The sequence below is a fragment of the Oncorhynchus mykiss genome, chromosome 18 (assembly GCF_057628025.1).
Source record: "Oncorhynchus mykiss isolate SJ-2025 chromosome 18, ASM5762802v1, whole genome shotgun sequence".
NCBI classification, from domain to species: Eukaryota; Metazoa; Chordata; class Actinopteri; order Salmoniformes; family Salmonidae; genus Oncorhynchus; species Oncorhynchus mykiss.
The window spans coordinates 45,812,013-45,828,167 of record NC_143039.1 but is presented as its reverse complement, the minus strand read 5'-3'; the positions used below and the strand labels follow the sequence as shown (position 1 = coordinate 45,828,167).

The 16,155-nt window shown below is 41.2% G+C and overlaps 2 protein-coding genes across 3 annotated transcripts in view; both read right to left on the bottom strand.

Moving 5' to 3' along the window:
* Positions 1-444: 444 nt before the first annotated feature.
* On the bottom strand, positions 445-2,429 carry LOC149975522 (uncharacterized). The gene is made up of 2 exons (XM_090208530.1): positions 2,073-2,429; positions 445-1,142 (listed from the first exon to the last, which is right to left on the bottom strand). Exons 1-2 carry the CDS (start codon positions 2,291-2,293, stop codon positions 593-595), a joined length of 771 nt encoding a protein of 256 aa, XP_090064656.1. The 5' UTR covers positions 2,294-2,429; the 3' UTR covers positions 445-592.
* Positions 2,430-4,023: 1,594 nt separating this feature from the next.
* Positions 4,024-16,155, bottom strand: part of sfpq (splicing factor proline/glutamine-rich) — a 28,338-nt gene continuing 16,206 nt past the window's right edge. Inside the window, exons 10-12 of one of the 2 annotated variants that reach the window (XR_002469521.3) lie at positions 5,156-5,207; positions 4,800-4,904; positions 4,024-4,161 (exon numbers count right to left, since the gene is read on the bottom strand). Coding sequence is in view for 1 of the 2 variants with exons in the window: in XM_021571876.3 (XP_021427551.1) it covers positions 15,172-15,285 (114 nt within the window). In the remaining variant the exon portion in view is untranslated. Of the gene's footprint in view, positions 4,162-4,799; positions 4,905-5,155; positions 5,208-14,798; positions 15,286-16,155 lie in introns of those variants that run through there. The other variant, XM_021571876.3, reaches the window with a different exon arrangement.

Here is a 16,155-nt window from a genome sequence, read left to right as displayed (position 1 = left end):
TCTAACATATTTCCTCTTCCATTAATATTTATTTAGATCTTTACAGTTTTTTTTAACGAATTGCTTTCACTTTGAAAATGTGGAGTATGTTGTTTTGCTCTGTGGTAAAAACATTGAATTAAATCCCCTTTTAGATTGAATTTTAATGCAGCAAAATGTAAAAGCAAGTTCAATGGAGTGCAGACTTTCTATAGGCACTGTAATATTCCCTAAGAACAACTGCAAAAATCATTTATTGAAACTGCTATTGAACAACAGGAAACCTTACATATTGTACCTTTTAATATTCTTGTACAATAGATTCATTGAAGGAATATACATAACTAACAAGTATTTACAGGTACTGCACATAAAAAAACGTAGAAGTTGTTGGATTTATTTATTCTTCTGTGACAAAATACCAGTGGAGGGCTTCATGCATTTTTAGAATCCCTCTATTCTGAGCCGACACATTTCACAAAAAAAGGACTAGTGTTCCCATCACAATAATTTGGAGCCTTTTAAACCTACAGTTAACTGAGCAGTCATCATTTAAGACCTGTTGTTCCTAAAATGTGAAACCCAGTCAACTTGCTCAGTGGGTTGTGGAAAGTCACTTCATTTTTCCAGGGACCTTATCAGGAGGGTATGTGTGAATCTTGGCCTTCCCCTGCTGGAGTTTTAGGGAAGTGATCTTACTATCCAGCTCGTCCATAAACCCTTCATCCACAGACTCACTGTCCCCCTCCTCCCTCCCTCCAACTCCTTCCGTGGGCAAGAATATGTGAAGCTGTGTGCGTGCTGGCATATAAGCGGCGGGAGGCGAAGATTGGCTGGGGAGGCTCAGGCAGGGCTTTCCTCTCACTGTTAGACCCTCCCAGTGTGACGACTGGCAGTGCTGCATCACCGGAGGACGGAGCTCGCCTTGCTCCTTGGCCAGGGTCAGACTTTGTGATCTGGGCTTCCCCAGCTTTGGGTTGGGTCTGATGGGGTAGGAGAAGTGGCTGTACACTGGTCTGTTGCTCTGGTTCAGGTTCTTTCCTACTATTGTGTCACGGGACTTGCAGAGAGGCAGAGGTCGTTTCCGCAGAGGGCGGCGGTTAGGGGAAAAACCCTCGAACACGGCTCGTTCTCCCGGGGTGAAGAGGGAGGGCTCGCTAATGCTGTGTGGAGAGGAATCAGACAGGTGGAGGTGGGATAGGGGCAAAGATAGACACTGTGAAGGTGTGAAATGATATGAAATATTGACACTTTAAACATCCTGTAATCATTTGCGTATCAAGGGCCTAAACAGAAACAAAACAATTGCGTTCAAGCAAGCATTTTAGTCCTACACGGTCTCTTTCAATGAGACTCGATACTGTACTTCCTCAATGAAAATAACAGATGTACAGTATGAATGTCAACAATTACTGGTCAACAGCTTCCTTTGACAGGGAGTGTATTTAATATTTTTTTGGTTATTCAAAATCTGCATTCTAACTGACTGCAGCGGTGTGGTATCAGGGGGAGTGTTCCCAGTCGTGAGGGGTTTTAGTGCCTCACTCAGGTTTCTCCTCCAATCCCCCAAGACACAAACTCAGCATTGTTCTTGCACTACATTGTAGTTACACAGCGTCCCAAACAGAAATATATCCTCGTACACCTGAGATTTATAGAGGAAGACTTCTGTTATCAAAACATGTTGTGTATATATTGCCTAATTTGATAACTAATTGCTGGGAACTATACAATTTGCCTACAGAAGTTAAATCGGGGCAATTAAATAAAATGTTCAGACAAATCAGGAAATAATCTTTCCTTTCCTCATTATCTAATCAATTCACTGTATGATGAAACTAGATTATGAATCAATATCAGGATATATTTCAGATACATAGGCAACAGTTTATTACAAAGGATTCTTACACAATGTATCTTTTGAAAATTGCACCAATAAGAATACAGCACAAAACTCATTTATAGAGGTCCTCCATTATATCTGGTTTGCAAACACTTACACAATTAAGTCCTCCAATAACAATAATGCATTCAGCAGCCAAGCTGCTGGTTGCATGGGCCCCAGGCTGGTCCTAGTATGAGTATCAGCTTACCTGAGTGGAGTCGTGGTTGTCTGCCTGTGCGAGGCTTTAAAGGCAGCTAGGGAAGGCAGTCGGACACTGTCCCTTTGTCGTGTTCCATTGGGCTGAGGCAGTGCGAGCACAGAGTTGGACTTGAGGTAGGTTCGGACAAGAGCTCTGCTCCTTTGCATGGCTCTCCAGTGCCACAGCCTACCACTGTCCAGGCTGAGGACAGGACCATCGGCGGTGCTCATGTCTCCCCCAGAAACAGCAGACTGTACAAGCCCGTCTGTGTACGCACTGGCACACCTGGGGGTGCATGCAGCCAGGTGAGGCTGATCAATAATTCATGCCCATTAAAGATGTATCGATGAGGCAGCCCAGGTGGACACCACCTACTTTATACCCTCTCCCCATTTCCCTCTTCCAGAGGTCAACTTACACAGATAGCAGGGAACAGGCAGGGGCATTGGACGAAATGTAATGTAGCTTCAATATATCCCATTATTGCTGTTGCCGATTTAGCAATCAGGGTTTGTAAGACTCATCAATCCTTCACCCTAACACCATTCCAAAGCTGCTTTTGTTAATATTCATAACATTAAATAGTCTATTGTGAAACTGGGTACTGGGCTGCAGAAGGATCCGATGATCCACTCATAACTTTGTGCATATTAAGCAACAAAAAAAGTATGTGTGCGCCATACTTCATCTCTATTCAAACTTGAAAGTAGTCAAAAATTGTAGGGCAGCGTGATAAAAATACCTATTATCTTTCCAATAAATGTTTTTGTTCAGATTTGAGAAACTTGGAAGCATTCAAGTCGGAGCATTGACTAATTAAGTCTTATTCAGATTCAACATGAAGCAGAGTCCTAAACCACTGCTTTTAGGTTCTTTAAATTAATGGTCATGCAGCACATTCAGGAAGTAATCAGACACCTCTTTTTCCACATTGTTACGTTAAAGCCTTATGCTAAAATGTATTAAGTAAAAAAAGCAATCCTCAATTGACACACAAAACCTCATGACAAAGTGAACAGGTTCAGACATTTTAGCAAATGTATTAAAAAAAAACAGTAATACCTTATTTACATAATTTAAATACATTAGCCGTTTTCTAAAATGTGGAAAAAGGGTTCTGAATACTTTCTAAACGCCCCATGTAAGAATGATTAGTATTTCCTGCTCTTAGTGTACAGTTGATCTTTATGAAAGCAACAGGTCTTCGTGAGATATACCGAGAACATTTCTTCGATCATCTTGAAATGTCTACTATAAATGATAACGTTCAAATCATTTCTAGCTCATGGGCTTTGGGGAAATTTCAGGCACACATTCTCCATGCCTTCTGTTTCCTCGGTTTCAGCTTCCAGCACGGTGCCCCTTTCGCTGGACCATCTCCAGCAGTGACAGCCAACCCACAGGATACAAGCGTGATCCAGCACAGGGAAACATTGTACCTTGCCCTTAACTGTAACCGGACAAGAGGCTTTCGAGACAGGTCAGAATAGGAGTGTCTCAGCGAGTTTAAAAGCTTTGAGAACAAGCTAAATAGGTATACAAAAATATATTCATGGCAGATCAATAAACATGTTAACTTTCACACTTGTTGATAAACTTGTTGATAATTGTAGGAGGATTTCCATGTTAAACCTGCACATTTAAGTTCAATCAGTTCTATTCAACTGTTGAATGAGGCAAGGGGAATACCAGAGGCAGTACTTTATTTTACATTGACACTTAATGGCACCTGAATTATGGTAATTTAACAAGCACCACTAGGCACAATTTAGTACCAATTGTGTTGAATTGTAAGAATATTGAATTTGTGTGGTAAACTCCAGTGGAAACCGTGCCATAAAATGAAGTGTTACCAGTGCTATTAGATAGCCATAACATCCCTGTGGATAGTTGTCAGATCTCTAGAGCTGCACTAGGACAATTACAGGTTTAATCAAAAAAAAAAAAAAATGGACAAATCTCCAAGTTGAACCTTTTATTGCAATTTTGTGTAGAAAAATACATTTAAAAATTTTTTTTTTAAGAGTCTCCTGTTGAATTTCTAGCTTTTCTGCTGGTTGGATGCTGGGGCGGCATCACACTTCACGTCCGCCTGGTTCTTATGGGAGAAAAAATATGTAACATATATTGAGTCGCTACAAATAACGTCATCCATTGGAAATGATCGACAAACATGAAATCAAGCAATAACAGCGCAACCACCTAGTTTTCCAAGGCCGTCTCCCGTCCCAGCACTAACCAGGCCCGTCCATGGCCACAAGCAAAAATAAAATAGAAAATGTTTAACCCAGTTTTCTCCCCGAATTACCTCCCTTGGCTCATCTCTGCAACTTCTCAATGGGCTCGGAAGAGGCAAAGGTCGAGTCATGCGTCCTCCGAGACATGACCCGCCCGGCCCCCTACTTAACACACTGCTCGCTTAACCCAGATGTCAGCCTCAATGTGTGGGAGGAAAAACTGTTAGACTGAAAACCAGAGTCAGCTTGTCACTAGAGCACAATGAGTCAAGGAGAACCCCACCATCCAAACCCTCCCCTACCACGGACGGCGTTGGGCCAATTGTGCGCAGTCCTATGGGGCTCCCGGTCACAGCCGGTTGTGACACAGCATGAGATCAAACCTCAGGCTGTAGAGTGGTGCCTCAGCACTGCGGTGCAGTGCTTTTGACCACTGCGCCATTCAAGAACAAGCAACCACACTATTTAAACTAATGTGTTTGAGAATAGTTCAACCAACCTGCAGATCCATTTCCTTGCTTTAGGATAGACCATATCCTTGTTTTAGGATGGACCAGAGGCGCCCCTGCACAGGTTTGAACAGACATCAGTCTCTTCAGTTAACCTGCAACAACAAAATAAAAACTTAAGTCAACAACTTCCACTAAGAATGAAGCAACTTTGTCAAAAATCAGGGGGGGTCCAGGAGTGCATGCTCCCCCCAAAAACATTTCCATTTGTTTAATATGAGCACTTAAGAGACTTAAGGCTTCAAAAAGGTAAACAATGTCTTAGCAACATGACATCAATTCAGACTAGTGCCCTTTGGTGTAATGACTAAAAGGCTTCCATCTAGCCCCTCTGCAGGTAGCTTACCATATGTTAAACCAGAAGCAGCTCCTCAGCCTCCTACAATCACTCGAGGCACCTGCAGTAAGAGAAAAACAATGAGCTCAAAGCTATGAATTACACTAGTGTAATTAGTGTACACTAGTACACAAATAACTGTAGATATGAGTGCTAAACTACAGGGATGTAGAGGACTTGAAAGTGGATTAGGCTTTTTGGAATTTAAATTACAAAAACTACAGTACATGCATGCACTAGATGTAAATGACAGATTGTTTAAAATGTTAAAATAACTTGTGCCAATTAATGTCAGACATTAAATCTTGACATACAGCGGGGAGAACAAGTATTCGATAACCTGCAATATCGGCAGTGTTTCCTACTTACAAAGCATGTAGAGGTCTGTAATTTTTATCATAGGTACACTTCAACTGTGAGAGATTGAATCTAAAACAACAATCCAGATAATCACATTGTATGATTTTTAAGCAATTAATTTGCATTTTATTGCATGACATAAGTATTTGATCACCTACCAACCAGTAAGAATTCCAGATCTCAGAGACCTGTTAGTTTTTCTTTAAGAAGCCCTCCTGTTCTCCACTCATAACCTGTATTAACTGCACCTGTTTGAACTCGCTACCTGTATAAAAGACACCTGTCCACACACTCAATCAAACAGACTCCAACCTCTCCACAATGGCCAAGACCAGAGAGCTGTGTAAGGACATCAGGGATAAAATTGTAGACCTGCACAAGGCTGGGATGGGCTACAGGACAATAGGCAAGCAGCTTGGTGAGAAGGCAACAACTGTTGGCGCAATTATTAGAAAATGGATGATGTTCAAGATGACAGTCAACCACCCTCGGTCTGGGGCTCCATGCAAGATCTCACCTCGTGGGGCATCAATGATCATGAGGAAGGTGAGGGATCAGCCCAGAACTACACGGCAGGACCTGGTTAATGACATGAAGAGAGCTGGGACCACAGTCTCAAAGAAAACCATTAGTAACACACTACGCCGTCATGGATTAAAATGCTGCAGCGCACGCAAGGTCCCCCTGCTCAAGCCAGCGCATGTCCAGGCCCGTCTGAAATTTGCCAATGACCATCTGGATGATCCAGAGGAAGAATTTGAGAAGGTCATGTGGTCTGATGAGACAAAAATAGAGCTTTTGGGTCTAAACTCCACTTGCCGTGTTTGGAGGAAGAAGGATGAGTACAACCCCAAGAACACCATCCCAACCGTGAAGCATGGAGGTGGAAACATCATTGGGGATGCTTTTCTACAAAGGGGACAGGACAACTGCACCGTATTGAGGGGAGGATGGATGGGGCCATGTATCGCGAGATCTTGGCCAACAACCTCCTTCCCTCAGTAAGCGCATTGAAGATGGGTCGTGTCTGGGTCTTCAAGCATGACAACGACCCGAAACACACAGCCAGGGCAACTAAGGAGTGGCTCCGTAAGAAGCATCTCAAGGTCCTGGAGTGACCTAGCCAGTCTCCAGACCTGAACCCAATAGAACATCTTTGGAGGGAGCTGACAGTCCGTATTGCCCAGCAACAGCCCCGAAACCTGAAGGATCTGGAGAAGGTCTGCATGGAGGAGTGGGCTAAAAAACCTGGTCAAGAACTACAGGAAACGTATGATCTCTGTAATTGAAAACAAAGGTTTCTGTATCAAATATTAAGTTCTGCTTTTCTGATGTATCAAATACTTGTCATGCAATAAAATGCAAATTAATTACTTAAAAATCATACAATGTGATTTGCTGGAATTTTGTTTTAGATTCTGTCTCTCACAGTTGAAGTGTACGTATGATAAAAATGATAGAACTCTACATGCTTTGTAAGTAACAAAACCTGCAGAATCGGCAGTGTATCAAATACTTGTTCTCCCCACTGTAGTTAGGTATGTAGGCTACGTCACTTTATAGCAACATTTTTTGTAACTCCAGAGGGAACAGGCAAATGCATAAGAGCCATAACACCAATCATGCAAAAACATGAGGACTGAAAACAGTTACAAAGCAAGGTAAGCTTGACTTGGTTGACAGTGGAAAAGTATTGTTATAGCAAACCCCCCAAAACGTCAGGAGTTGCACCTAATGAAGACGCTTTCACCTTAAACATCATGATGGGCATTTGCGACGTCGGTCTTGCAGAACGAGTTTGGATAAAGGCATTGCCCTTTCCAGTAGAGGCCCTGAGGCCATGGAGGGTAGTTCTGGCATCACACTCTGAAGGGGATACGGAGAAGCAGACTGGCCACTCAAAGAGGAGACTCCCGAGGGGAAATGGATCACAGTGCAGACAGACACACTAGACAGCCCTAGGGCTGATTTCACTGCTCATGGTAGTTCTCTACACAAGACGCTTACAGTCCAAGATAACCAACACTAAGTTTGCTGCATGAGACACCGTTTACATACAAACTGCTACACCAAGGAGGTTGGCACAGTCCTTGTGAACTGAACCCTTTACAATTGGCTGGCTGGTCACTGGCTTGAGAATGTCACTGATATAAGACAGGAGGATTGATGATACCTCGAAGCATGAAATGCACTAGGGCTGTCCCCGACAAAAAAAATATATATAGGTCGACCGAGAGTAGTCTGTTCTTTCGACTAATCAATAGGTCAAAATGGAAAAAAATGTGTATTTTCCCATATATAGACTTTGCGTGTTTTAATCAAATCAACTATATGCACTGAGCTTGTCTGATGCTTTAAGCACACTGTTGGATGAAATAATTACGACAAATGACTAGAGGGACTCCGACCACAATTGATTTGTGCCGGGCAGGGCTCAGACCTGCTGCTACCAAAAAAATAAATATAAGACAGCGTTTGACTTGTACCCGTTGTGTCCTCCTCCCTGCTGCAGCGACCACCACAGAACAGTTTATCGTCCGTGTTGCTGAAGCAGCAACATAAGAGCTATTTCTGAATGAAAAGTTCAGTTGCCCAAATGTTTAGGTTAAAACAATCCCTAAACCCTTGCACTCTTTACGTTACACATGTAGGCCTATGCACTTGACCAATGGGGCATGACCTATACAATATCATAACCACATCAATAAATTGGTTAGAAACTACTAACTCCGTAACATGTGACAGCAAAATGGATGCAGAGCATGTGACAAATTAAGTCAGAACATGAATGTTTACTGGTTGCTCAGGTAAAAGGGGAAGTCAGATGTGTGGAATAACTGAATAGTTGTGGAAAATCTTGGAGATCAAGAAAAGGAATATATATATATGCATATTATGGTGTGCCAAACAGGTGCGGTTAGATTCCAAACATTTCTGACCGTTTGGAAAAACGTAAACACTAACCAAATATGCATACCAGAAAGTATTTTTTGTAAAGCTTTTTACAGCAAGACTAAAAACAGTCGCATGCATTTGTGAATGCAATTGCAGAAATAGAGCAGTTTATTTACTGTTTAGGCTAATTATTCAACGGTTGCTTTATTATTATATATATATTTTTTGAATGCTTCATTGCATTTAAAATCCGAATGACTCGTACGCTGTGTGATGACAAACAAATTAATTATCGCTACAATGGCGTACAATGATATATATATTGAAATACAGGCCCAAGTAAATTACAGTATTAAGACTAAACAGGATGCGCTCTTAGGCCTTACAGCTCAATGTTGGTTATACAAGGCTGTTATACTAAGCCTAATGATAATGACATCACTTATTATAATGATCATAATAATATCAAGATCGAGGGTTATTATACATCCTTTCTGATCATTTGGAACAGTGTACACACTAAATAAATAATACCAGAGGCTGTTCTAACAAAAAGTGTAACGCCTTTATTACAGCATATAGCAAAGACTAAAAACAGCCGAATTTGTGAAATTGTTTATTCCACGTGGTTGCATGGGAATAAGTAGGCTATTAATAAAACAGGCAACAGAAGCATGATCTGTCACGCACCTACACTACCGTTTGAGGCCGCTTAGAGAATTTATATATGGCACATTTAGGCTATTGATTAAAGACCTAATTAAGTTGGGATTTCCTCACTTTTCCTAGACAAATATGGCAAGGGCTGTTTTCTTGTCACCTAACTCCGCGGCTGCCTCCGCTGCATTTCTCTCAACACCAATGCGTTTAACATTTCTATTATGCACATAACATGGTCTGGGAAAAGGTGGCAATTCAACATTTGCACACACTGTATATAGACTTTTCTGATGTGTTATTGACTGTACGTTTGTTTATTTCATGTGTAACTGTTGTTTGTGTGTCGCACCACTTTGCTTTATCTTGGCCAGGTTGCAGTTGCAAATGAGAACTTGTTCTCAACTGGCCTACCTGGTTAAATAAAAGGTTAAATAAATAAAATAAAATGAACAGAGGACTGATATTTCAAAACCGCTGACAGCGACCGCTTGCAAACGAGGGAGAAAGCGCATGTTAAAAAAATATTATTTTAGTGTTGCACCATTGTCCTTAACAGTACACAATCAGTAGAACATGTCTGAGAGTGATGGACTGAGCCATCCCCACAGGGCCTCCACAATGGATTCGTCCACTTAGACAGGCACGAACCAGACAGGTGTCTTGTACACCATTGACTTATTTTTTTTTGCTGCTGCTCAACCAAGGAAATCTTGGTCAACATACACGGTCTATCGACCAAACAATCAACTAAATGGGGTCAGCCCTAAAATACAAAAGGGGGGGGAACAGGCTGCGTCACAGGTCACAGGTCTTTCCAAGGTACAGGAGAGAGAAAGAGAAACAGTGCCTTCTTGTGTATGGTAGTTGCCACACTATAGTATCAAGTGAAGTGACCAAGTGCTCTTTATGAATAGCTAGGCTGTGAATGACCCAGATAGACCCAAACCCAGTCCCACAACGGTCCACCCGCCCAAGAATAGCCCAGTGGATTAACACTTGAAAATGACACATTCTAGTTGATCTTAGCAATACACCAAAGTCACATTCTACAAACGTAGAGGCTGTTCCCAGCCTACTCAGTTGTCAAGTATAAAATAAAAATCAACAAGCTCATGTTTGCCATTTCCATTACAATCTCAGAGTACATAAATGAAAGCTGGGTGTAACAAAAGTCATAAGTCAAACTAAAACCTTCCTAAATGACCTAGGGGAGCAACTGAGAAAGTGTAAGAACCCATAATGATGAACCACACAACCAAGCAAATCTGGAAATTGGAGGTTGCCGATCACATATGCCCCCCCCCCCACCCATGGCTGCACCCCTGCCCAGTCATGTGAAATCCATAGATTATTGGCTAATTAATTTATTTCCTTATATGAAATGTAACTCAGTAAAATAATTTAAATTGACACACACATAGAGATCTCACAGCCCTTTGGTTTCACTATAAAATATGTTACGGCTTATGGTATAGGCTTATAGTATAGGTCAAATGTGGTAGTCTGCCTATACCATCCCGAGTAGGCATATTATGCCATTCCTATTCAGAGATTAGAGAAATGTATCAAAAATGTGCTATTATCAGGCTGGAAAAACCCACCCGCACTCGGCCCCGTCCCACCTACTCAGCCAGTCACGAGCCACTATTGCGTTGCAACTGTGGCATACTTATTACTAAAAGGTACGTGCTAAATAGTATGCAGTTTAAGCACAGAGTACGCTAGTATGGGTATTCGGAACATTGCAAATCTGAACCGCTGATAAAATACATTGACAATTACTCGTTAGGGGTCTTTAAGGAGTTTCTTTGCCGTAACATTGAATCGACTGGGCAAATATCACTTGCCAGTCCACTTAGAGCACACGTCAAGTCGAAATGAACATGGTCACCAGGTTGATTCTCACATCCCTAGGCACACACAAAAAGTCTAGTGCTGAATATTGCTTGAGTCGAGCTATCGTTTCTGTATTGAAAATAACTAGTCCGACTTGAGTCAGAGTCCTGTGCTCGAGTACTACGATACACCTTAGCGGCTACATTTTGGCCTTGGTCTACATGATTTACGAAGGTTTGCAATAAAGGCAAAATAAATGATGTTCTAATATTAGGCAAACATTGGACAATGGACAGGCTTCACAAAATGCTTCCTCTATTACTTGATTAAACAGGAGGTCAAGATCAACAATAAAGATCCCGACCAACAACCAAAAGTCCCTTCTACAGGGCCAAGGAACCAGATAATTCAATGTCAAAAATACAATTGCCAGTAACACCCCCCCCCCCCCCAATTGCACTTGTCATTACAGCTTGAAAGAAGTCTCAACAAAAGGAGTTGTGTTGATTGAACCAAAGTCAAGTTGTGGGTATACACCATCACACACTATTTGTTGAGCCAGTGACACAGCAGTCCATATACAGTTTGTTTCATACAGAGACCAGCTTCAGTCAGAAATGAAGGAAAAATACCAGATACTGCACAGGCTAAAAACACATTGCCACACGTTCACATACGGAGGGAAGAACGAGTACTGCACTGCGATTCCATTTTTCAGAAGTGTGATGCCAGAACCCCTGTACTGTCACATCACGTCAGGTGACAGAGGAAGTTAGAGCAGTACATGTTTGGCATTTAAACAAATCATTAACAGGAACACTTACCTTTTCAGTGGCTCTGTAAGCATACCTCTCGCTGCACACAAGTCCAGGCTCTACTGTCCACTGACTTCTGCAGAACTACTCATCCTCAACGTAACCAACTGCCGGAGCCTTTACTTGGAGCCTCTACTGTGGAATGGGGCAGGCTGGCTGTTGGATTTTATTGCACAGCTACTACACGCCCATGCACTCAAGACACTTGACAAAGACAAGCTTCTCGCTCCTGATTAGGTACGCAGGTCTCCTCAGTCTGCTGAAGGGTGACGGGGAATAAGGGGAAGTTCTACTATAGACTTCCATCGGTTATACAAGTCTGGCAACTATTTCAGAATACTTCAATAATCCATATAAAGCCAGGACAACAAATATATATATATATATATATATAAAACTAACTAAGGGGTGATCTACATTCCCACTACAGGTGCATAAACAAAGCTAGCTACATTTATTTTAACCATTAGTTTGTGTCCGGATCTGTGATTCCATCTGCAAACAGTATGACATGGCTGAGTTTAGGCAGGCAGCCCAATTCTTAAACTTTATCACCCACTAATTAGTCTTCTGACCAATCAGATCAGCTCTGAAAAGATCTGATGTGATTGGTCGAAAGAGCAATTAGTGGGGAAAATACCAGAACTGAGCTGCCTGTAAAAACAACCCAAAGCAACTGTGGTCATTGCCTTTGTTAACATAAGATCACCACAGATGGAGTTGAAATGTAATTTTAAAATGAGTCTGATCTTTCTTTCCCAGTACATTGCTACTTCTAGGCCTACATCCCACCGAGTTGACTGTAGGTCAACATTACTATAGCAAGTTGACCAACATGGTGAGTAGTCCAGGAAGAGCTGACTAAGAGTTCACCTAGAAACATACACCCTATGAAACACAGCCAGATCCAGCCTTCTTGTTATTCAGCCATTCTGGCAAACTGGCTTCATTCATTGTCTTCCAAATCACCTAGACACGTTGACAACACCCAGTTAGAATTTTAGATGGGGTGTCAGTTCCGATTTCAGTCACAGTGGGTTGCTATTTACTGTTCTGTTAATCAAACAACCATTTCCCCAACTGGTATCCCTGTTACATCACTGAAAACTGCTGAAAACTCTTCACTAAGGCAAGACTCTTCATCAGGTTGGTCTGTGTAAGACAAGTCACGGGAGTAAACTGTATTAAGTGCGACTCAGTTAGGCCTAGGACTTCTTGTTTTAGAAATGTCTCCTTACACACTGCAACCTTTAAAGTGGCCAAACCTGTCAAAGAAGAAATGTACACAAAACAAACATACAGGAATAACATTGAATGTTTTATGGTATACATTACTTGTGTTAAGGTATCCAATCAGATTTGTTTCGACAACTGTTTGTAGTCATTTGAGTAACATTGAGCACAACCAATCAATATTTGTGCTGTAATTGTTTGAAATTTACAAAATTCTAAGAGCCTATTGAGTTCAAGTACACAGTGACTAGTGCAATTTCAACAGCGATGTAAAAAATATGGATGAGATTATTTTTAAACATCTCGTAGGAGCACAAGTTTGATCTTCAATAAATAAAAATGTAACTACACGGACAATGTTCTCCATTCTCTGTAGCTTTCTTTGTAATTATATATCTACTTTTTTTGTTGTTGCTTACATGGCTGACATATCTACCCTTTGGTGTGCTGTGTCTTAAGTCTCACAGATTTAGAGGTCTAGTCGAGCAGTCTTAAAAATCAAGAAAATGTATCGCAAGGGGCTGGTGTTTTCTTATCTCAACATCTTCATAAATGCGTGAAAGATAATGTTGACAGTTTTTAAACAATGTGCCCTAATCCTAAAAGGGATAGCTTGGGGTTTTAGCAATGAAGTCAGACGTAAAATGGTGGTCACAAGTTCGTCTCTGCGTCCAGTATAAGAGGTCATTTTGGGAGAAAATGCTAACTAGCTTAGCGCAAGGACTGGAAGTCCAGGTACAGCTAGCATCCTCAAGAATTCGTCTTTGCACTAAGCTGGCACTAGTTAGCACTGGCTTACGAAACTACCTCTAACTTTATTCTTAATGGAAGTAAAATGGTAGGCAGAAATGAATCAGACCCTTTGGAAGTGGATAAAGGTCTTCATTGCTAAAAACCCCAAGCTATCCCTTTAATGTTTCAGACCTAGCTGTCCAATCTGTTCATGTGAAACTTCAAAGTGACTATAGTCTCTGGAATGAATCCGTTCACATCCCTGTTGGTTTATCAGTACTTAGGCTATGAAAGACACTAAAGAAATTCAGCAAAGGAGCCATGGACAAAGTGGAAGGCTGAAAAGTTCTACGATAGCTTGAAGGGTACCACTTCTCTCACAGTTCCCGTTTCTCATAATAACATGGCCATTTGAATTATGACCTAAGAACATCTGTCAGACAGTGGCTGAAACTGGAATTATTTAGGGTAACATTCTTAAATCGTTTTCATACATTTCCATGTATGATATACATTCCAATTAAACAGACTGAATGATGCAATATCAAGAGACAGTGGATGAATCAAGTGCTGCTTTGAGATGTTAAATGTGGTCAGAGGACTTTCAACCTCTGTTCAATAATATGTAGCCGACTTGGGAACAATACACGAGCCAAACATACTACCTTTTTGTCAACGCAAAGAAAGCAGCACAGTTGTCAAAAACCATAACACTTCAATTAGAGCTAGACAAATGATACTTTTAAAACAATTCTTAATGTAAGTCGCAAAAATCAAAGGGAATACATTTTTTTTTACAAATCTGGAATTTTTATAAACAAACAATTCTAGAAGCATTAATTGCGTTTGACAACAGCACTGCTCATTTCCATTGTCAAAATTGGGCCCCAAAAGTACAATTTCTACCAGGCCTAATTGTGCTCTAAAATGTCAACTTTCTTTATCAATACTGTCCAGTATGCATATGTTGTTCCATTTAGTTCACATGGTGATCATTTACATTATAAAGTTGCTGTTCACCCCCGGCGCCCAACATAATAAACCTCTAGGGAAAAAGGCTTGTCAACTCTTGCTGGGCTTATTTAGGACTCAAAATTGGGTTCAAATAAACTTTAAGAAGGTTTGGAAAGAACCAAATTAGGTCTTTATTGTAAAGTTACATGTTTTTAGTTCAAATCTTAAATGGCACAAAACACAGCCATAGAAAGGTGAGAAAAGTTGACACTTATCACCATTTACGACACGGGCACGATACAACTGGAAAGAAAGTTATACATAGGTGGGATAGCGCTATGTGATTACTGAGGGTGACCAATTCATCAATTTCACACTACAAATACAAAAGAAAAAAAGAAAAACCTAACTTGCCATAAAATGAATGAGTCCTCAGGCTAAAGTGCAAGAACACTTTCAACTGAAATATAACAATGACTCAATGTGAAGATGTTCAGAGAACCTACACAAAAACACTGCTATGAGGGACACTGAAAATATTTAAAAGCGGGGCTTCTTGGCAGGCCCATCAAACTCCTCACGGACCCTGCCAAACCCTTGGTTGTTAGGACCCATTGCCCCCCGGCCTCCCTGAGGGAAGTTCCGCTCGTTGCGCTATAGGGATCAACAACCATACCAAGGAAGCAGATTGAGGGGAAGGCAGTGCGATGGCACGCAGTTCAAGTCCATATTCAGGGGAGAAGTAAGGGGGGGTAGAAAGAGAGTTGGTTTTGTTTGAGAGCCATGACAAAATAAACAGCAGAAGACATGTCCAAGGGAAACGTTCGTTGAAATAGTTCCAATACGTAGATCCACAGGTGCCACAGGTAACATACGGAGAAGGAAGAAAGGGTAATGTTTTCGTTAGTTATGTCCTACCATAGTTTGCTGTGCATGCCAAAGGCTGGGCTACATCACTCACTACTGGCATCATATGGAGCATTGAGGGGAAGCCTGCCAGTTTGCTATGGCCCGAAGGCTCAAAGATTAAGTATAATGCCAAAATGTACAGGTTGGCCAGACTGGTCTGTTGATAAATGTACTTCAGTGCTATACTTCCACTTTCTTAAACGCTTAAAAAAAAAGACATATCAGGCCTATTTTCAGATATAGCTGTAACCCCATTGTTGCTCATCTTGCCTCTATTGCTTAATTACACAAGTAATACTGAACAACTACAGTATTGCTGGCCTGCCAAACAGCAATAAAAATGGGAAATATATGATTTTAATCAATGAGCCTACATCAAGTCTTGCCCAGTTGTTAAACTTAACTTTCATAGCCTTAGTAAAAAAACAACTTAAGGCAGGAATGAATTTCACATTACAAACTACAAGCTTGAGTCTACTGGCTCACCATAGACTAGGCCTAATTCAAATAGCTGTTCATTGGCCTAATCCTGCCATGTTATTCGGTTGGTCAATGCTTTATAGTGCCATTTCTCCAACCATACCTTCTACAATTTACTATGCATCACATATGTGT

Bases quoted from the DNA above. Each gene is read 5' to 3' on its own strand.
- LOC149975522 (XM_090208530.1), bottom strand. From the start codon at position 2,293: ATGAGCACCGCCGATGGTCCTGTCCTCAGCCTGGACAGTGGTAGGCTG. The intron at 1,143-2,072 runs GTAAGCTGATAC...CTCTCCACACAG, and splicing joins ACAACCACGACTCCACTCAG to CATTAGCGAGCCCTCCCTCT.